We start from the raw sequence: 13797 nt of genomic DNA, 5'->3' as shown, positions 1-13797 counted from the left end.
GAAACCACCGCGGTGAGGGAGGGAGATCCCGCCGGCGCATCGCCCCGGGCCCTCGCTAGCTACGCTTCCCCCTTCGCCACGGGAAGGGCGGTAACGCTGGAAACTACGGGGTGGGGGGTTTGGAGAGAGGGAGCAGCGGCAGCGAGAGGAACCGGTTTCTGGTGGGTCACGAAAAAGGACACGCAGCAACCTACTACAGAGCACAGGCAAACGCAGAGGCGTTAGGAAAATACTCACTGCGGATGTAGCTTGTAGAGCGTCCCATCGACACCAACCGTTATTTCCAGGTGCTCCAGTCCCCTGTTCTCCCTAATTTTATCTACGACCGCAGCCATGCCGGCGCCGCACAGCTGCGCCGCTCGCCGCGACACGGCCCCGCACACCGTCTTGACAATGATGCTGTCGTCGCAGGTGCTGTTCAGCCCCAGCTGCTGCAGGATGGTCCGCACCTGGAGCAAGGCTAACCGGTCGCTGCCAGGACAAGAGCAAGGCGTTAGGGGCCTAGCTCTGCATCGCTTCCCCTCGCCCTGTCTTTCCAAGGGTACGCCAGGCAAATATTTTTAATGACGACCTTCCTCCCTCACCCCCATAAACACTCAGTAGGCTTTGAGATGACTTTAAGGTGCAGAGTCCCAGCGATAAAGACACGAATAAAAACGTTCAGTAAAGCCTAAGCAGAGAGCATTCATTCAGCTCAGTGATTACACCTTCACACACAAGGGGCACAAGGAAACGGCTGGATTTCTAAACAAGTAAATGAAATGATCCAATAAGGGACTCTCTTGCGGCCACTGCCGTGATTTAGCTGTGCACATTCGCAGAAATTCAGCTGCCGTTTTAGAGAGCCGGCCTGCGTACGCGCAGGCTCTTCCCTAGGGCCGAAACCAAAGTTATCCCTGGAGGACCGCACCACGTTCTCCGGCTGCGCCTCCCAGGGCGACCCCGCGCTGCTTCGTCCCGAGCAGCCGCCCGTGCCGTGCTCTCACCTCTCAATCTGAGAGAGGAACTTGGTTTCAAAGATGTGCCTGGTCTTCAGCGTCTCCGAGATCTGACCTCTGAACAGGAAGCCCCGTTTGGTGAAGTCGATCAAAATATTGCGGACGATTTCCCCCAGGTACATGCCGCTAATCATCTTCTCGTACCTGGAAGAAAAGCCAGCGGCACGTCCTCAGGAAGCGGCCACTTGTGGCCCTGCCCGAGCGCACTCGTGACACGAAACGCACGACCTCGTTCGTCTACCCGGACCGGCCGCTCGTCCCAGAAACGAGGCAGGAGAAGAACCAGGCAGCGCGAGCCCGACTACCAGCACCTGCTGTAACACCAACACCATCATCTGCTCCTCGCTGCCGCTGAGGACATCCCCCAGCATCGCGCTCGTTTGGAGGCACTGCTGTGGGCGCCGTGACCGAGCTGGGCCCTCAACAACGAGAACTGAACGCTCTCCCGTTTATCACAAGGTACGTTTGGTGATGCATCATCCTGGCAGCTTCCGAATCGCCTCCTGAAACACTAAGCAGGAGGTTTGGTCCTGGCTGAAGCTGAGCCCGGCGCACCATCCCTCCCTGGATGCAGGCCACGCAGTCCATTTAAGACTGAGCCATCTCGAGCTTGTACCTGGCACGCGTCCTCCCTCCTAAGTGCTTAACTCTTCCTGGAATAAATTACTCCCCCAGCAGTCTCCACCGCCGCCTCTGGCGGCTTATCCCACACTGACTCAGCTGCTGCCTCGGGCTCTCGCACCTTCCACCTCTCCGGGTCTGTTTGCCTCCTCCTAACCTCTCGAGAGCTTCGCAAGGCACCTGCCAACTTATCTGCGTCCCCCAGGTTTGCAGTCAGATCTACTTTCGTCGCACAGTCTCTTTAACAGCCCCATTACCCTGCCATCAAAGCATTGCTGCGAAAAATGCAGGAAAAAAAAGCAGTCTGGGCAGGCAGCAACCTCCAGCACGCTCAGCTGGGTTGCAACGATGCCGACGGCACGTCCCTGACAGCCTCTTCTTCAAGGAGGCAGGGAACGAAGTACCCACATGTGAGCCGGACCCCCCAACTGAGACTCAGCCTCTAGGGCTGATGGACAGGTCCTCTAACATGAAATATTTCATCCCGCAAATTGCCTGAATCAAGAGCTATCTGCAACCGCTAAAAAGCTCCGGATGCCCTCACCGCTGACCGTGCTGCCTGGCCTAGGCTGAGGGTTTCTAGAGGTGAACCCTCTGCAAAGAGAGTTCAGCTAAAAGATTAAACCAGAGACCAGGAGTAAAAGAATAACAAGACGTTTTATCCCTTTTGGTACGACATGGGAGGAGAAAAAGAGCCTCTTAGTAACTACAAGGCAATCGAAGCTCTCACCAAAAACCTCGCTGCAGCCCCGTGACAGCAAGCAAGCTCAGGGCAGCTCTGCCCGACCCACGCGAACGCAGCAGCCGCTAAACGCCCTGCGGGCTCTCGAAAGGGAAACGCAGAGATGCTGCTGCAAACCAGCCTGACAACGATAACGACATCGATCGCCGAGAGAGACCGCACAGCACAGAGCCGGTCGTAGCTGTTTGCTCTTTTGGAGATGAGGGGAAAAAAAAAGCAGCTACCAGGAGAAGGGCAGACGAGGGAGATCCCACAGGACAGCATGGCCATTTTCCGCTCTTACACTGGCTCTTCTCTGACTGGGAGAAATTCAATTATCTCTTAAAAACATCTGAGACCGTCTGGCTTGTTCTTAGCACAGCACTCGGCCCGGTTGTCATGCAGTACCTTTGCTTGCCAGCGTTTAGCGAATAGTCATCAACTGCCTTGTCATATATCGTCCTGATGTCGTCCAGGCATCCGTTATCCCCAAAAGCTCCCCACTCCATGTTCACGCACATCCTTCCTTGCTCACCATCCACCATCTCTATGTTTCTCATCTCCTCCATGTAACAGGCATTGCTGCCAGTTCCTGAAACAAGCAGACACCAAAATTACTCTTTTTTTGAATCAGAACAACACCGGAACAAGCAGGAGAGGCCTGACAAAACCTCTGGTGGATCCTGAACGTGCGTTTTTCTGAACAGTGAAGGTCATTTCTCAGCACGGCAACAAAACCTCTTCAGGAATCCCCCATCAAGGGAGGCCGATACTGCAACGAGTTACTGCAGCGAGGAGCCCAGAAGCTCCCCAGGCAGGATTCAGCCTGCCTAAATTTAGGCTCAGAAATAAGATGTGCAGTTGCCCTTGGCAAGAACGAGAGACCTCCACAGAGCGCTTCAGATCGTCGCCAGGCTGAAGCGCCTTCTGGGGGGACCTCGCTCTTTCCGTTGAGCGCACAGAGCAGCCAGAACGAGCGGGCTCCCCACGTCACCACCTCCTTCGGGTGTCCACAACTGGGCAAAGCAAACCCACGTCCTCAGCGGAGGAGAAGCAGCGTGGCCCCTCCGGCAAGCCCATCCTCAGGCCCTTCTGAACCCAAAACCACAGGAAGCGATGACCTCGATTTTGAAGTTAGGAGCCACCTCTCACAAAGCCCGAGGACCCACAAAGCTCAAGGGAAAATTCGCCTAAGCGTCAACCTGAGCAAGCTCTGAGACATGAGGCAAAGAAAACTCCCAGGGATTTTACTGGCTAACAGAAGGACATTTTTTAGTTCTGGCTTGGTTTTTTCTGATGGACAAAATTAAATGGATTAAATCGATTCTCGGACAGGAAGGTCACTCCCGTGTTGAAACGATGCCACGGCTGATGCTGTTTAAAGGGGATCCTGAGGAGCGGGGCGATTACCAAGTGCTCTGTGCGCGAGGAGGCTTTAGGGAGCAGAGCTTTAGCAGAGAACAGAAGCACCTTTCACTGTTACCCAGAGCAGAAGTTCTCCTGAAGTTGCCTGTTCAACTCTTAAGTGTTGCAGCACAGACTTTGCTTCAGTCATATTGGCAAGTCAGTTTTTCTTTGCATTTTTTTTTTCAACAATACTGTGGCATAAACACTAGCTAATCTGCTGCTGTAGCTTCTCTACCGATAACGCAATCTGAACAAAAGTAAGTCCTTCCACAGTACTGCCCTGCGGCTGGAGAGCTGAGCCCCGTAGCAGGTTGGGAGGGCACGTGTGGCTTGGCAGACTGACCCGAGGGCCTGACCCAACCCCGCCTGGACCAGCAGCACCCAGCAGCCTCCCCGCACGACATCTCACAGTCCAGAACGAGCTAAAGAAGGGGCTGTCTGACTACCTGCGACCTACTAAACGCAGGCTTTTAAACTGAGGAACCCCGAATGCAGACTAGGATGTCATGTTTAATGTCAGCAGGTCTCCTGTTGCCAGTGGAGAAAGAGCAAAGGCCCAGTCTCATCTGCAGGAGCCTCCCGAGCACTTGGCAGAGGAGACCCCGAGCATCGGTCCTCCTCTTTCGGAGAGGCGCCAAAGGGCGGAGACAGGGCACCGACGTGATGCGGACTTGCCCTCCGAAGGTTATTCCCTGCCAAGCAACACGGGGGAAGTCCTACACCCCACGAGCTTTCACCCGGGGAGAGCAGACCGACGGTGCCCCTAGGCAGGCTCTTCAGCAAGGGCCAAGACAAATCACTCGGAGGGGGGAAAGGAGCCATGAGAGCACCGAGGCTTTCACTGCCGTTATCCCAGACGCACCCGGGCCACGTCCGACCCCGGCTCTGCGCACAGACACGATGGTGGCAGCTGGTGGGACGGCGTCCGGCAGGGCTGCCGGAGGTGACCGTCAGCGGATGATCTCAGCAGCCCAAGGACACGCCGCCCTTCCTGCCGCAGCCCGGCCCCGCGGACGCGCCACCGGCAGAGCTGCACCGACACGGCGCCCTGCCCGTGCTGCACCGTGCTGACTCACTCTGGATGTTTTCCAACTGTCTGGAAGAGAAATCAGCGGCTTTTCATTTCCCTAAGAGCCACTTTGCAACTTAAAGGCCTCGCTTAACGCTCACAGCTGCCTAGTCCCCTTCTTGAGGGGGGATCTCCGTGGTGGGACCTTCTCTTCCTCGCTGGGCAAGGCCCCGAGAACATCCCTCTCTTGGGAATTCACGCCGCCACATGCCCCGGGCCCCCCACCCCGAGCGTGGCATTTGCAGATGGCACCAGCCGTCCCCTGTGGGATCGCTTCAGCTGTCTTACGGCTGGGAAGGGAGCTGTCAGCCGCCGCGCTGGTCTACCGGAGCGCCGTATCACGCGCCTCCCGGGAGCTCACAGCTCCGCTGTTCGAGTTTATTCCGAGAGGCCAAGCTGCGGGCTGCCGGAGCGCCCCGACAGGGAAAGCTGTTTGGGGCTTAACTAACAGATACCCAAGGGAGCTGGTGGAGCCACGTGTGCTTGCCGAGAAGCTCAACACCCTCCTCGTTAAAGCAAGCAGGGCTTGTTCAGCACTGCAGCCCACCCACGTCTCCAACGATCAAGCACTAAGCTGGCCGTTGAATTTTGCTCTTCACTCCTTCACGCAGCTGCCTTTTGAGGGAATATCTGGTAGTCTCTAAAGCTTTCACTCCTGGACGCCATAGCTACGTTTTTCAGTTGACCACGGGGATGGGAGCAGATGGACCGGAGCGCAGCACAGGCGACACCACCAGCGCCGTGTACCGCGGTGCCGCCTTGCCTCCGCGCAGCCCGACGCCACGCCGGCCGCTGCATCCTGACCCCGGCACCTGAACCCCAACTCCTGCCAGGAATTGGCCTGCTTTGTGCAACAGTGCTGTTTAATAAGAAAAATAAAGAGCTGAATAAGAAGCAGCTCGAGGACGTACCCACAATGAGTCCAATTTCACAATTGGGGTCTTCATAAGCACAAGTCATCATCGTGCCAACTGTATCGTTCACCACGGCCACCACATCCAAGTCAAACTCCTTTGGAGAAGAGAAATAAAACATGAGATCTCTTCAAAATGACTACCGTTTGGGGGAAACCTCGGACACAAAAGGGGACACAAAAAGAGCACATGAAAGAGGACACTGGCAAAACACCCTGGGAACAAGAAACAAAGTGCTGGCCTGGATTTTACACATGCAGAAAGAGGAACTTAATCTACCAGCGGGCAGCTTGAGTTCCTCGTGTTCCTCAAGGCTACAACATCAGAAGAAAGTATAATCCTGGCTGTTGACTTTGGCTTAGGTGTGCTTAAATACAGACCTCTGACGCAGGCGGCCTGCAGCAGGCCGTTGCCATTCGGTATTACGGCCGCGCCGGCAGCAAATCCAGCAGAGCTAAGGTTTTTAAGAGCCTCTTTTCACTTGCTCACAAAAATTTGCCAAACCAGCTACTGACTGCCCTCCTCAGGCAGTCTTCTTCCCCTTCCTAGAAAGTTTCAGCAAGGCGAACAGCCCCGCACGGAAAGGGAGGCACAGCCGGTCACCCCGCAGCCGCACAAAGCCCGGGCCAGGGAGCGAGAAGTACAAGGAGAGGAAAAAATATGCAGCTAAAATAAAATAATCACCTCTCTCCTTTTGATTCCTTCTCTAAGCAAATATACCACATCTTCGCCCTCGCAGTCTGTAGCTTTAAATCCTTTTGTCCAGTTTAGCAGTATACCCTAAAAAAGAAAGAAAATACTTTATTACTAAATTTCCGTGTGCACGGACTGCTCCAAATGCTGCAGTCCCCTGAGGGAGAATCACTGAGCGTTCCCGTCAGATAATTTCCCTGCATTTACCCACCTCCCTGGCCCGTAAAAGCAGAAAATCGTAACCGTGCTTCACCCAGCCAAGCGACCAGGGGCTGCTGCATGACCCCAAGCCAGTAGCCAAGAATATTTACGTGACCGCATATGTGCAAACAGGGCAAAGAGGCTGTCTTTGGGAGCTGGACATCTGAAAGCCGCTCCTAACGTCACTGCCTGTTTTTCCTCCTTCCTTAACAAGTGAACGTTCATCTTATTTTTGCTACGACTCAAAATTTTATTCTGCACACTTGAAATTTCAAATGCTTTCATGTGAAGTTACACAGAAGGCTCCCTGTGAAGGAGGAAGATCTTGCTCTGTATCTTTGGAATTTGCATCTAAAACCACTAATTATGCCTAGCCTCCAAATTTCCAGGACCGATTCATTCAACCTCCTGCCTGAAGATGGAAAACGAAAGAGGGGAACATCGGATGCCAGCGTTCGAGACTGGGAAACTACTTTTTCTGAAAACACTGTGGCATGGCTCACTACAAACCACATCGCCAGGAGACAGCGCTATTGCACAGAGCATAAAATGCAGCAGACAAAAAGCAGCTGTGACCAAAAAAAAAGATATCTTTCTTCCAAAAAGAAAAAAGTGCTAAGTGGAAGGGAGCTATTAAGAGCTGCACAGGTGCAAATCTGTTGGAGTAAATGAGTTAACCAAGGTCACGGGAGAGCAGAGAGGAACGAGGGGCTGCGGAGGGGGGCTCGACACGCTGCAGGCTGCGCCGGAGGCAGGGCGCTGGCAGCAGGGACAGGCAGACCTCGACGCTGCCAACAGCCTGCAAAACCAGGCGCTCCAGGAACACTGTGGCAGCTCAACAGGTCTACATGCCTGGAGAAACGACGATACTTTAAAAAGGGGATATCACCGCCATGGGAAATTTGAGTGCTATTACCTGCCACCGCCACGGGCTGAGGAGCATTTGCATTACTGCCTCCAAAGGAGCTATTTATAGGGAGTATAAAGGAGCAGCTGTACTGGGCGAGATCAGGGCAAGAGCAGTAACCCTCCCCTCGTACAACCTTCCCGTAAGTATCACGCAGGGGACGGGAAGGCGGAGAATCAGGCCTGGCCTAAGCACAAAAAGCAGCTTCAAAGGATACTAAGGAACTTACAGCATCCAAGCTGGTCTGTTTGCAAGGGAAGGAAAACGTGAAGCCAAGAGGAAGCCGTGCACCTTTTATTCCCATATAATCCAGGAAGTCAGAAATGCAGGTAACGATGTGATCAAACAGCTTGAAAGAGAAAAGTTACACATTTGCATTTGTACGTGTTACGCTTAAGCATGTATTTTAAAAGTGGCAATGCTGCAAAAGAGCAGCACACAAATTCACCTCTTCTCCTGTTCCTTGCATCACCTCTATAGGAATGGCGTATATCTTGTTGTGCATTTCTACCGTTCTCCTTTTACCGCCGCGGATTTTCACTAGCAAGACTCTAAAGTTTGTTCCTCCGAGGTCAAGTGCCAGAAAGTCTCCATTCTCTGTAAAAGAACAGGGGTAAAAGAATAGGATAAATGAAATCTAGAAAAAGAGGCCCACTTCTCCCCAGAAGGTGGAAGGTGTCTATCACATGATGATTTTAGGGGCTGCTCTGTATATTCCAGACCTCCTTTTTCCCCCCCTCCCCTTTTTTAATTAACAAGGGAAAGAGGGCCCGCACAATAGCTCCTTCAGAGAAGGACAAACTTGGCCAGCCGCTCTGGAAAGCCAAGAGCTGCCCAGGGTCTACCTGTCCCATCTGGCGTGCTGCGGACGAAGGTGGGCAGCATCTTCACTTTGGCGGTCTCGTGGGTCGTCTTGTTCAGCCCCGCTTCCATTTCCGTCCTCATCCTCTTCTTCACCTGCAGCAGCTGCTCATGAGTGAGCTTGAACTCGGCCAGGGTCTCGTCGATGAGCCGGTGCTGCTCCGACAGCCGGTAAGCCACCGCCGTCACCATCGCCGCCCCTTTCCCACTGCCGCTCTCCGACAGCAGGAACCGCACGTCCGAGTCAGGCACCAAGCGCCGGGTGGTTTTGTGCAAGCGCCGGGAGTACCTGCGAGGAGGGGACGCGTCGGAGCCCACCGCCGCCGCAAGCGCCTACGTGGCCAGCGCAGACCAAAACACGCCGGGAGGGCAAGGAGCACCGAGCTTCGGGAAAAGCCGGTCCTCTTTGAGGCAAGCGAGGTGCCTTTGGGCTACGCTCCCACATCCTCCCGCACCCTAGGTCCTGTGCCTCTAGAAAAGCTAGCCGCACTAACGTCCTTGGAAGTTGTCTGTTTGCCAAAATTTTATGTTTTTTTCTTAAGCACGAGAGACTGAAAACTGACTCATTGTCATTTACTGGAGAGAAGGGTTTTACCCTACGTGCAGGGAGCGCACCGGCATCCTGCCTATCGCTTCAGTTCCCTTTTGGTGACCGCGGGAAGGCCCGTGCCCGTGCCCTCTCCTGGCACACGCAGCGGCTCCCCAAGGCCAGCAGGATCAGGGGCCAGGGCGGCTGTGCCATTTCTGACACCAAAACTCTCACCGAGCGGAGAGCGCAGGTCGCTTTCAAAACAGCTCAGCTTAAGCTGCAAGCGGCGATCGAGCCGTGTTAACGAAGGTCTCCTCGAAGCCCGGTCCTCGGGCACAGGGGTTCGCTTCGCGCAAAGCGACTCCCCGCCCTGGGAGGTCTCCCGAGCGGAGCGGGACTTACTGCGGGTGCATCTTGTAGAGGGAGCCATCCACCCCGACGGTGGTGCGGAGCCGGCCGACCCCCTTGTTGTCCCGCAGCTGGCAGAGGATGGCCCCCAGCGTGGCCGCCACCAGGTTGGCCGAGCGGAAGGACACGATGGTGCAGACGTGCTGGACGGCCACGCAGTCCTCGTGCGACGGCTCCACCCCCAGGCGGGTTAAAATGTCTTTGGCTTTGCTCAGACCTTCTTTGCTCCTACGGAGAAAGGGTTGTGCAGCGCACACGTGCTTTAGGGGTGGGGAGAAGCTACGAAAAGCAGCGTTGAGGCGCGTCTGACCAGGGGTGGCCCCACGCGTGGCAACACGGAGGGTTTCAGAAGGGCGTTTGAGAGAAGTCAGCAACGACCCCTCCGAGCGCTTCTACAGACCGGGGGAATTAAAAGCATTTTCATCACACTGATGCTGTGAACTTCAGACGGCTTCTCCTCTCCCGGAGCTGGGAGCGCCAGCAAAGTCCTGAGCCTACGACTAATCCCACGCTCGTACGTCTTGCTAAGTTAAGCACAGCGGGAAGAACAAAACCCAGAGCTAACGCTGCCCAAGTGATCTAATCCATCTCTTTTCAGACATTCGCAGCCTCGCTGAACGTTCGCCTCTTGCGCTGAGATTTCCCACGTTAGCACCCAGCCCGAGAGCAAAGCCGCTGATGAAACGCACCCCACGTCCAGCTCAGTCACGCTCGAGAAAAAAATACAGCGCGTGTATCTTGTCACTACTAACTACGCTCCACACGGTTTTTTTTTTTTTTAAGGGCTCTTACATCTTACAAACGACAGTTAGAAAGTGGAAACTGCCCCGTGCTTATAACCAAGGTGCTCTTTGGGCCACAGGGTGGAATTGCAGGTCAAATTTTGCTCCCAGTAACCGAAGCCCCTGGCCGATTTCCACCCCCCGTTTTTGTCATCGTTGTTGAACGCTGCATCGCCTCCATCCGGACCTCTGTGGTCAAGACGGATGGATCCACGCATTTAGTGGAAAACTGCTTGGAGAAGGGGGCTGCAGGGGGTCTGAGCACCAGGCAGGGTGCAAGAGGCTTGCAGAGGTTCCCGACTGTCGCCTGGGCATTGCGCTCGGCCAACGCCACCTCCGCAGACGCGCGCGGGGGACTAGAAGCTTTTCAAAAGGCAAAGCCGGCCTGGCGAATACAGCACAAGCAATCCCAGGGATGTGAATTTAACCAACCAGCACGTAGCTGGGAGGTCAGCACGTCGCACCCTCCGCCGCCGCCGCCGCCGAGGCCGAGCGCTCCGGCGTCTTTGTCGCTCGTGTTTTCTCCCTGCCCGGCGATCTCATGGAGACGGCAAGGAGCAACACAAGCATTTCGCAGAAGGCCCTCAGCCAACTCACTCCCCCGTTTAGTGGCGGTGCAGGGACCTCGGCGGCTTGCGAGCGGCAGCACCATGCGCTGGGATGGGGAGGCTGGTGTCCCTGCAGGCCGACTCAGCCTTGGGCTTCACAGCTGTTCCCACCCCACGGCAGGCTTTTACCAGCAGTAAATCCCAGGAGAAGGGTGATAGCACCAGCAGCGTGCTGCCAAAACCTGCCTTGGCAGCTCGGAGGAGAGGGTGCAGGCAGGTGCTGCTGGGCTCAGGTGGGCGACGGTGGCAACCACCCTCGATGCAGCGTGTCCCCCATACAAGGGGCACCAGAAAATTAATTAGGGGGGGATAACGGTACTCACTTTTCTATGGCAGAAACGTGCTTCGTCTCAAACTTCCCTTTGGTCAGAAGCTCGGGGGTGATTCTCCCCTCAAAGAGCAGCCCCTCTTTGGCCATCTTCACCAGGATGAGCCTGACCAGCTCCCCCATGTACAGCCCGCTCACCATCTTCTCAAACCTGCAGGGAAGGGCAGCAGCAGTCACCGCGGGCAAACTCCAGTTTTATTCACAATATTCTTCAACCACTGAGTTCGAAGTGCAAGCTGAAAAGGGAGCAAGGACTGGAAAATACGCTCATCAGATGGGAGCAAAAAACTGCACCTGCACATTGACAAAGGCTGAAATCCTAGCCACCAAGGGTGGCCGTGCCCAGGGCCCACCCTGCAAAGGGACCCGCTCGCCCTTTGCGGACAAGCCAAGGGCTTTGCTCCCGCGCGCCAGGGCTTTCTCGCCAGGAAGGGGTCAGGTGAACACAAAGCAAGGCCTCACCCCACAAGATGGGAACAGGCTTTGAACCAGCAAGTAGGGGGAATTTATGTCTTTTTTTTTTCCCTTTTTTAAAAAAACAGCATTGAGCAAACAACTGGAAAGCAGCCACAGAGGAAGCAAGAACATCTTTAATAAATTAAAGCACATAATGAATTAAATCAAAAATACTCGTTTCCAGCTGGCATCCATCTGCCTGCTGTGCCTTCTCGCACTCCCCCGTCTCACTCAACCTCTCATTTTTATTGCCTCCACAAGCAAAGGTGACTTTGGAGATTCTTCAGTAATGTAAGATGTTCCCCAAGCCACAGAAAGCGAGGCTGGGAGGGACTCGCGGGTTTTCTAGTCCATCTTCTATCCCCACGCTCTACACTAGGTACGCTCACCAGCGCCAGACCCTTGTCCAGCCTGTCCTTACCAAGCTCCAGGGAGGGAGCTCGCACAGCCACCCTCTTCCACTGCTGCCGTACCCTCGACACTGAACAGTTTGTCTTGACGTCTTGCCAAAATCTTCCTTGCTGCTGTTGAGCAAGAGCTACTTGTCCTGTCCTCAGCGAGCAGCCTATCCCTTTGCTTTGTGCAGATACCCTTGAGCTACGTGAGGGCTGTCATCACGTTTGTCCTCCACCTCCTCGGAGTATCCCAGCTCCTCCTGCGTTTTCCCCGGGGCCGGCTGTGCTGGGCCTGCCACCCTCCAGGGCCTGGCTCTGCAAGGAGACGGCTCCCCTGGCCCAGCACTTCCAACCCCTGCTGACGAGTCCCTCCGACCTGCAGCTCGGGTCTCCCCCGACACTCTCCCCCGACACTGCCATGCAAGGCAAAAGGAAAAAAGAAAATAACCCCAACAAGGCACCAGCAGGATCCGAAACGCTGCGGACACCTGAGCCGCGGCTGGACCGAGTGAGGGCTCGAAGCCTGCTTGAAAAGCAGGAGCAGGATGGGGCTGGAGCTGATGGGAAATAAATCAGGAGCATGGGGAAACAAGTCACGACTCTGAAGACAAGATGCACGTGAATTACTCAACAAACAAAAAAAACACCAATTTGAGGCAAGATCCGAGCTAACGCTGGCAGCCTTGGACGCTAATAGGACCTTGCCAGGTAGGCGCTGTGCCCCAGAGTTTGCTCCCCCGCCCTTTTCAGCATAATAAGTAAGATAACAAACAAGCCTGAGTTAATTTTAATCACCTGGCTCAGGCCAGAACTATGGCGATAAGCTGTGAACTGAAGCCAACACAGTAAATACTAACAGCCCCTAATGGGGACGGCTATAACCCTGACGAGATGCCGCGCTTCCCCGGGGAAGGTCCCCTCTGTGCCTGCGGCTGCCAACGGCACAGTTTCGAAGCAAAGAGCAAACTGCTCAGGCGAGCCCTTGTCCTCTTCCCAGCGCCGGCTGGTCCTCACCCGCCGCAACCGGGCTGCCCAGGCCCCTCTGGCCCTCCTGAGAGGCAGGAACTTAGCCTGGATCACACCACAGAGCAGCAGAAACCCGACAGCTCGCAAACAAAAGCCTCGCTTACAGCTGTTTTCCAGGATTGAGGGAGCCACGGTCGATCTCGCGGTCGAACTCGGTCCTGATGTCTTCCAGCGACCCGTCGTCCCCGAAGGCCCCCCACTCCGTGTTGATGCACATCCTCCCCTCGTCACCTTCCACCAGGTCGATGTGCCTCATCTCCTCCATGTAGCAGGCGTTGGTGCCGGTGCCTTTAGGGAAAGGGCGTCAGGAAACATGCCGCGCGGAGCAGAGCACCGCGCCGCGCACACGCCGCGGCAGAAACGCGCGTTACCAATGATCAGGCCAACTTCGCAGCGCTGGTCGTCAAAACCGCAGGTCATCATGGTCCCGACGGTGTCGTTCACCACAGCCATGATATCGGCGTCGTAGTCCTGGCAGGGGAAACACAGCGTTACTTGTACCCTGTGGCGCCTCTGGAAAACACCGCTCATGGTTATCATCAGTCCCACTTATACCCCCCCCCAAATTTCCCCAGTCGTTGCCTGACGCAGTGACCGACTGCAGGAACGTTGTTCGGTGACACCAAAACTCAGGCTTGCTCAAGAGTCCGCTGCTGTCCCAAACGGCACAGCTCCGCGCCGGACGGCGGACCTAGGCGGCCACCCAGACTGGCAGAGCGACGCGCCGGCGTGCCCGGGGCCCGAGTAAAGCGAGAAGGCGGCGCGGCTCACCCCCCGCTTCTTGATGGCCTTGTTCAGCAGCTTGACGACGTCTGCGCCCTCCACGCCGCTCGCCTTGAAGCGCTTCGTCCAGGTGATCAGGATGCCCTGGGG

The 13797-nt window shown here is 55.5% G+C and overlaps 1 protein-coding gene across 2 annotated transcripts in view; it reads right to left on the bottom strand.

The window, feature by feature from the left end:
* LOC104144614 (hexokinase-1) overlaps positions 1 to 13797 on the bottom strand; it is a 35450-nt gene that overhangs the window by 1845 nt on the left and 19808 nt on the right. For both annotated transcript variants that reach the window (XM_068950913.1, XM_068950914.1), the window contains 13 exons: positions 13696 to 13791; positions 13296 to 13395; positions 13029 to 13212; positions 11043 to 11198; positions 9324 to 9557; positions 8377 to 8681; positions 7980 to 8128; positions 7761 to 7880; positions 6415 to 6510; positions 5728 to 5827; positions 2749 to 2932; positions 987 to 1142; positions 238 to 471 (listed from right to left, as the gene is read on the bottom strand). In XM_068950913.1, the coding sequence (XP_068807014.1) occupies positions 238 to 471; positions 987 to 1142; positions 2749 to 2932; positions 5728 to 5827; positions 6415 to 6510; positions 7761 to 7880; positions 7980 to 8128; positions 8377 to 8681; positions 9324 to 9557; positions 11043 to 11198; positions 13029 to 13212; positions 13296 to 13395; positions 13696 to 13791 (2114 nt within the window). The remainder of the gene's footprint in view (positions 1 to 237; positions 472 to 986; positions 1143 to 2748; positions 2933 to 5727; positions 5828 to 6414; positions 6511 to 7760; positions 7881 to 7979; positions 8129 to 8376; positions 8682 to 9323; positions 9558 to 11042; positions 11199 to 13028; positions 13213 to 13295; positions 13396 to 13695; positions 13792 to 13797) is intronic.

Source organism: Struthio camelus, chromosome 7 (assembly GCF_040807025.1).
Source record: "Struthio camelus isolate bStrCam1 chromosome 7, bStrCam1.hap1, whole genome shotgun sequence".
NCBI lineage: Eukaryota > Metazoa > Chordata > Aves > Struthioniformes > Struthionidae > Struthio > Struthio camelus.
The sequence above is the reverse complement of the archived record's forward strand: the minus strand, read 5'-3'. Positions and strand labels throughout refer to the sequence as shown.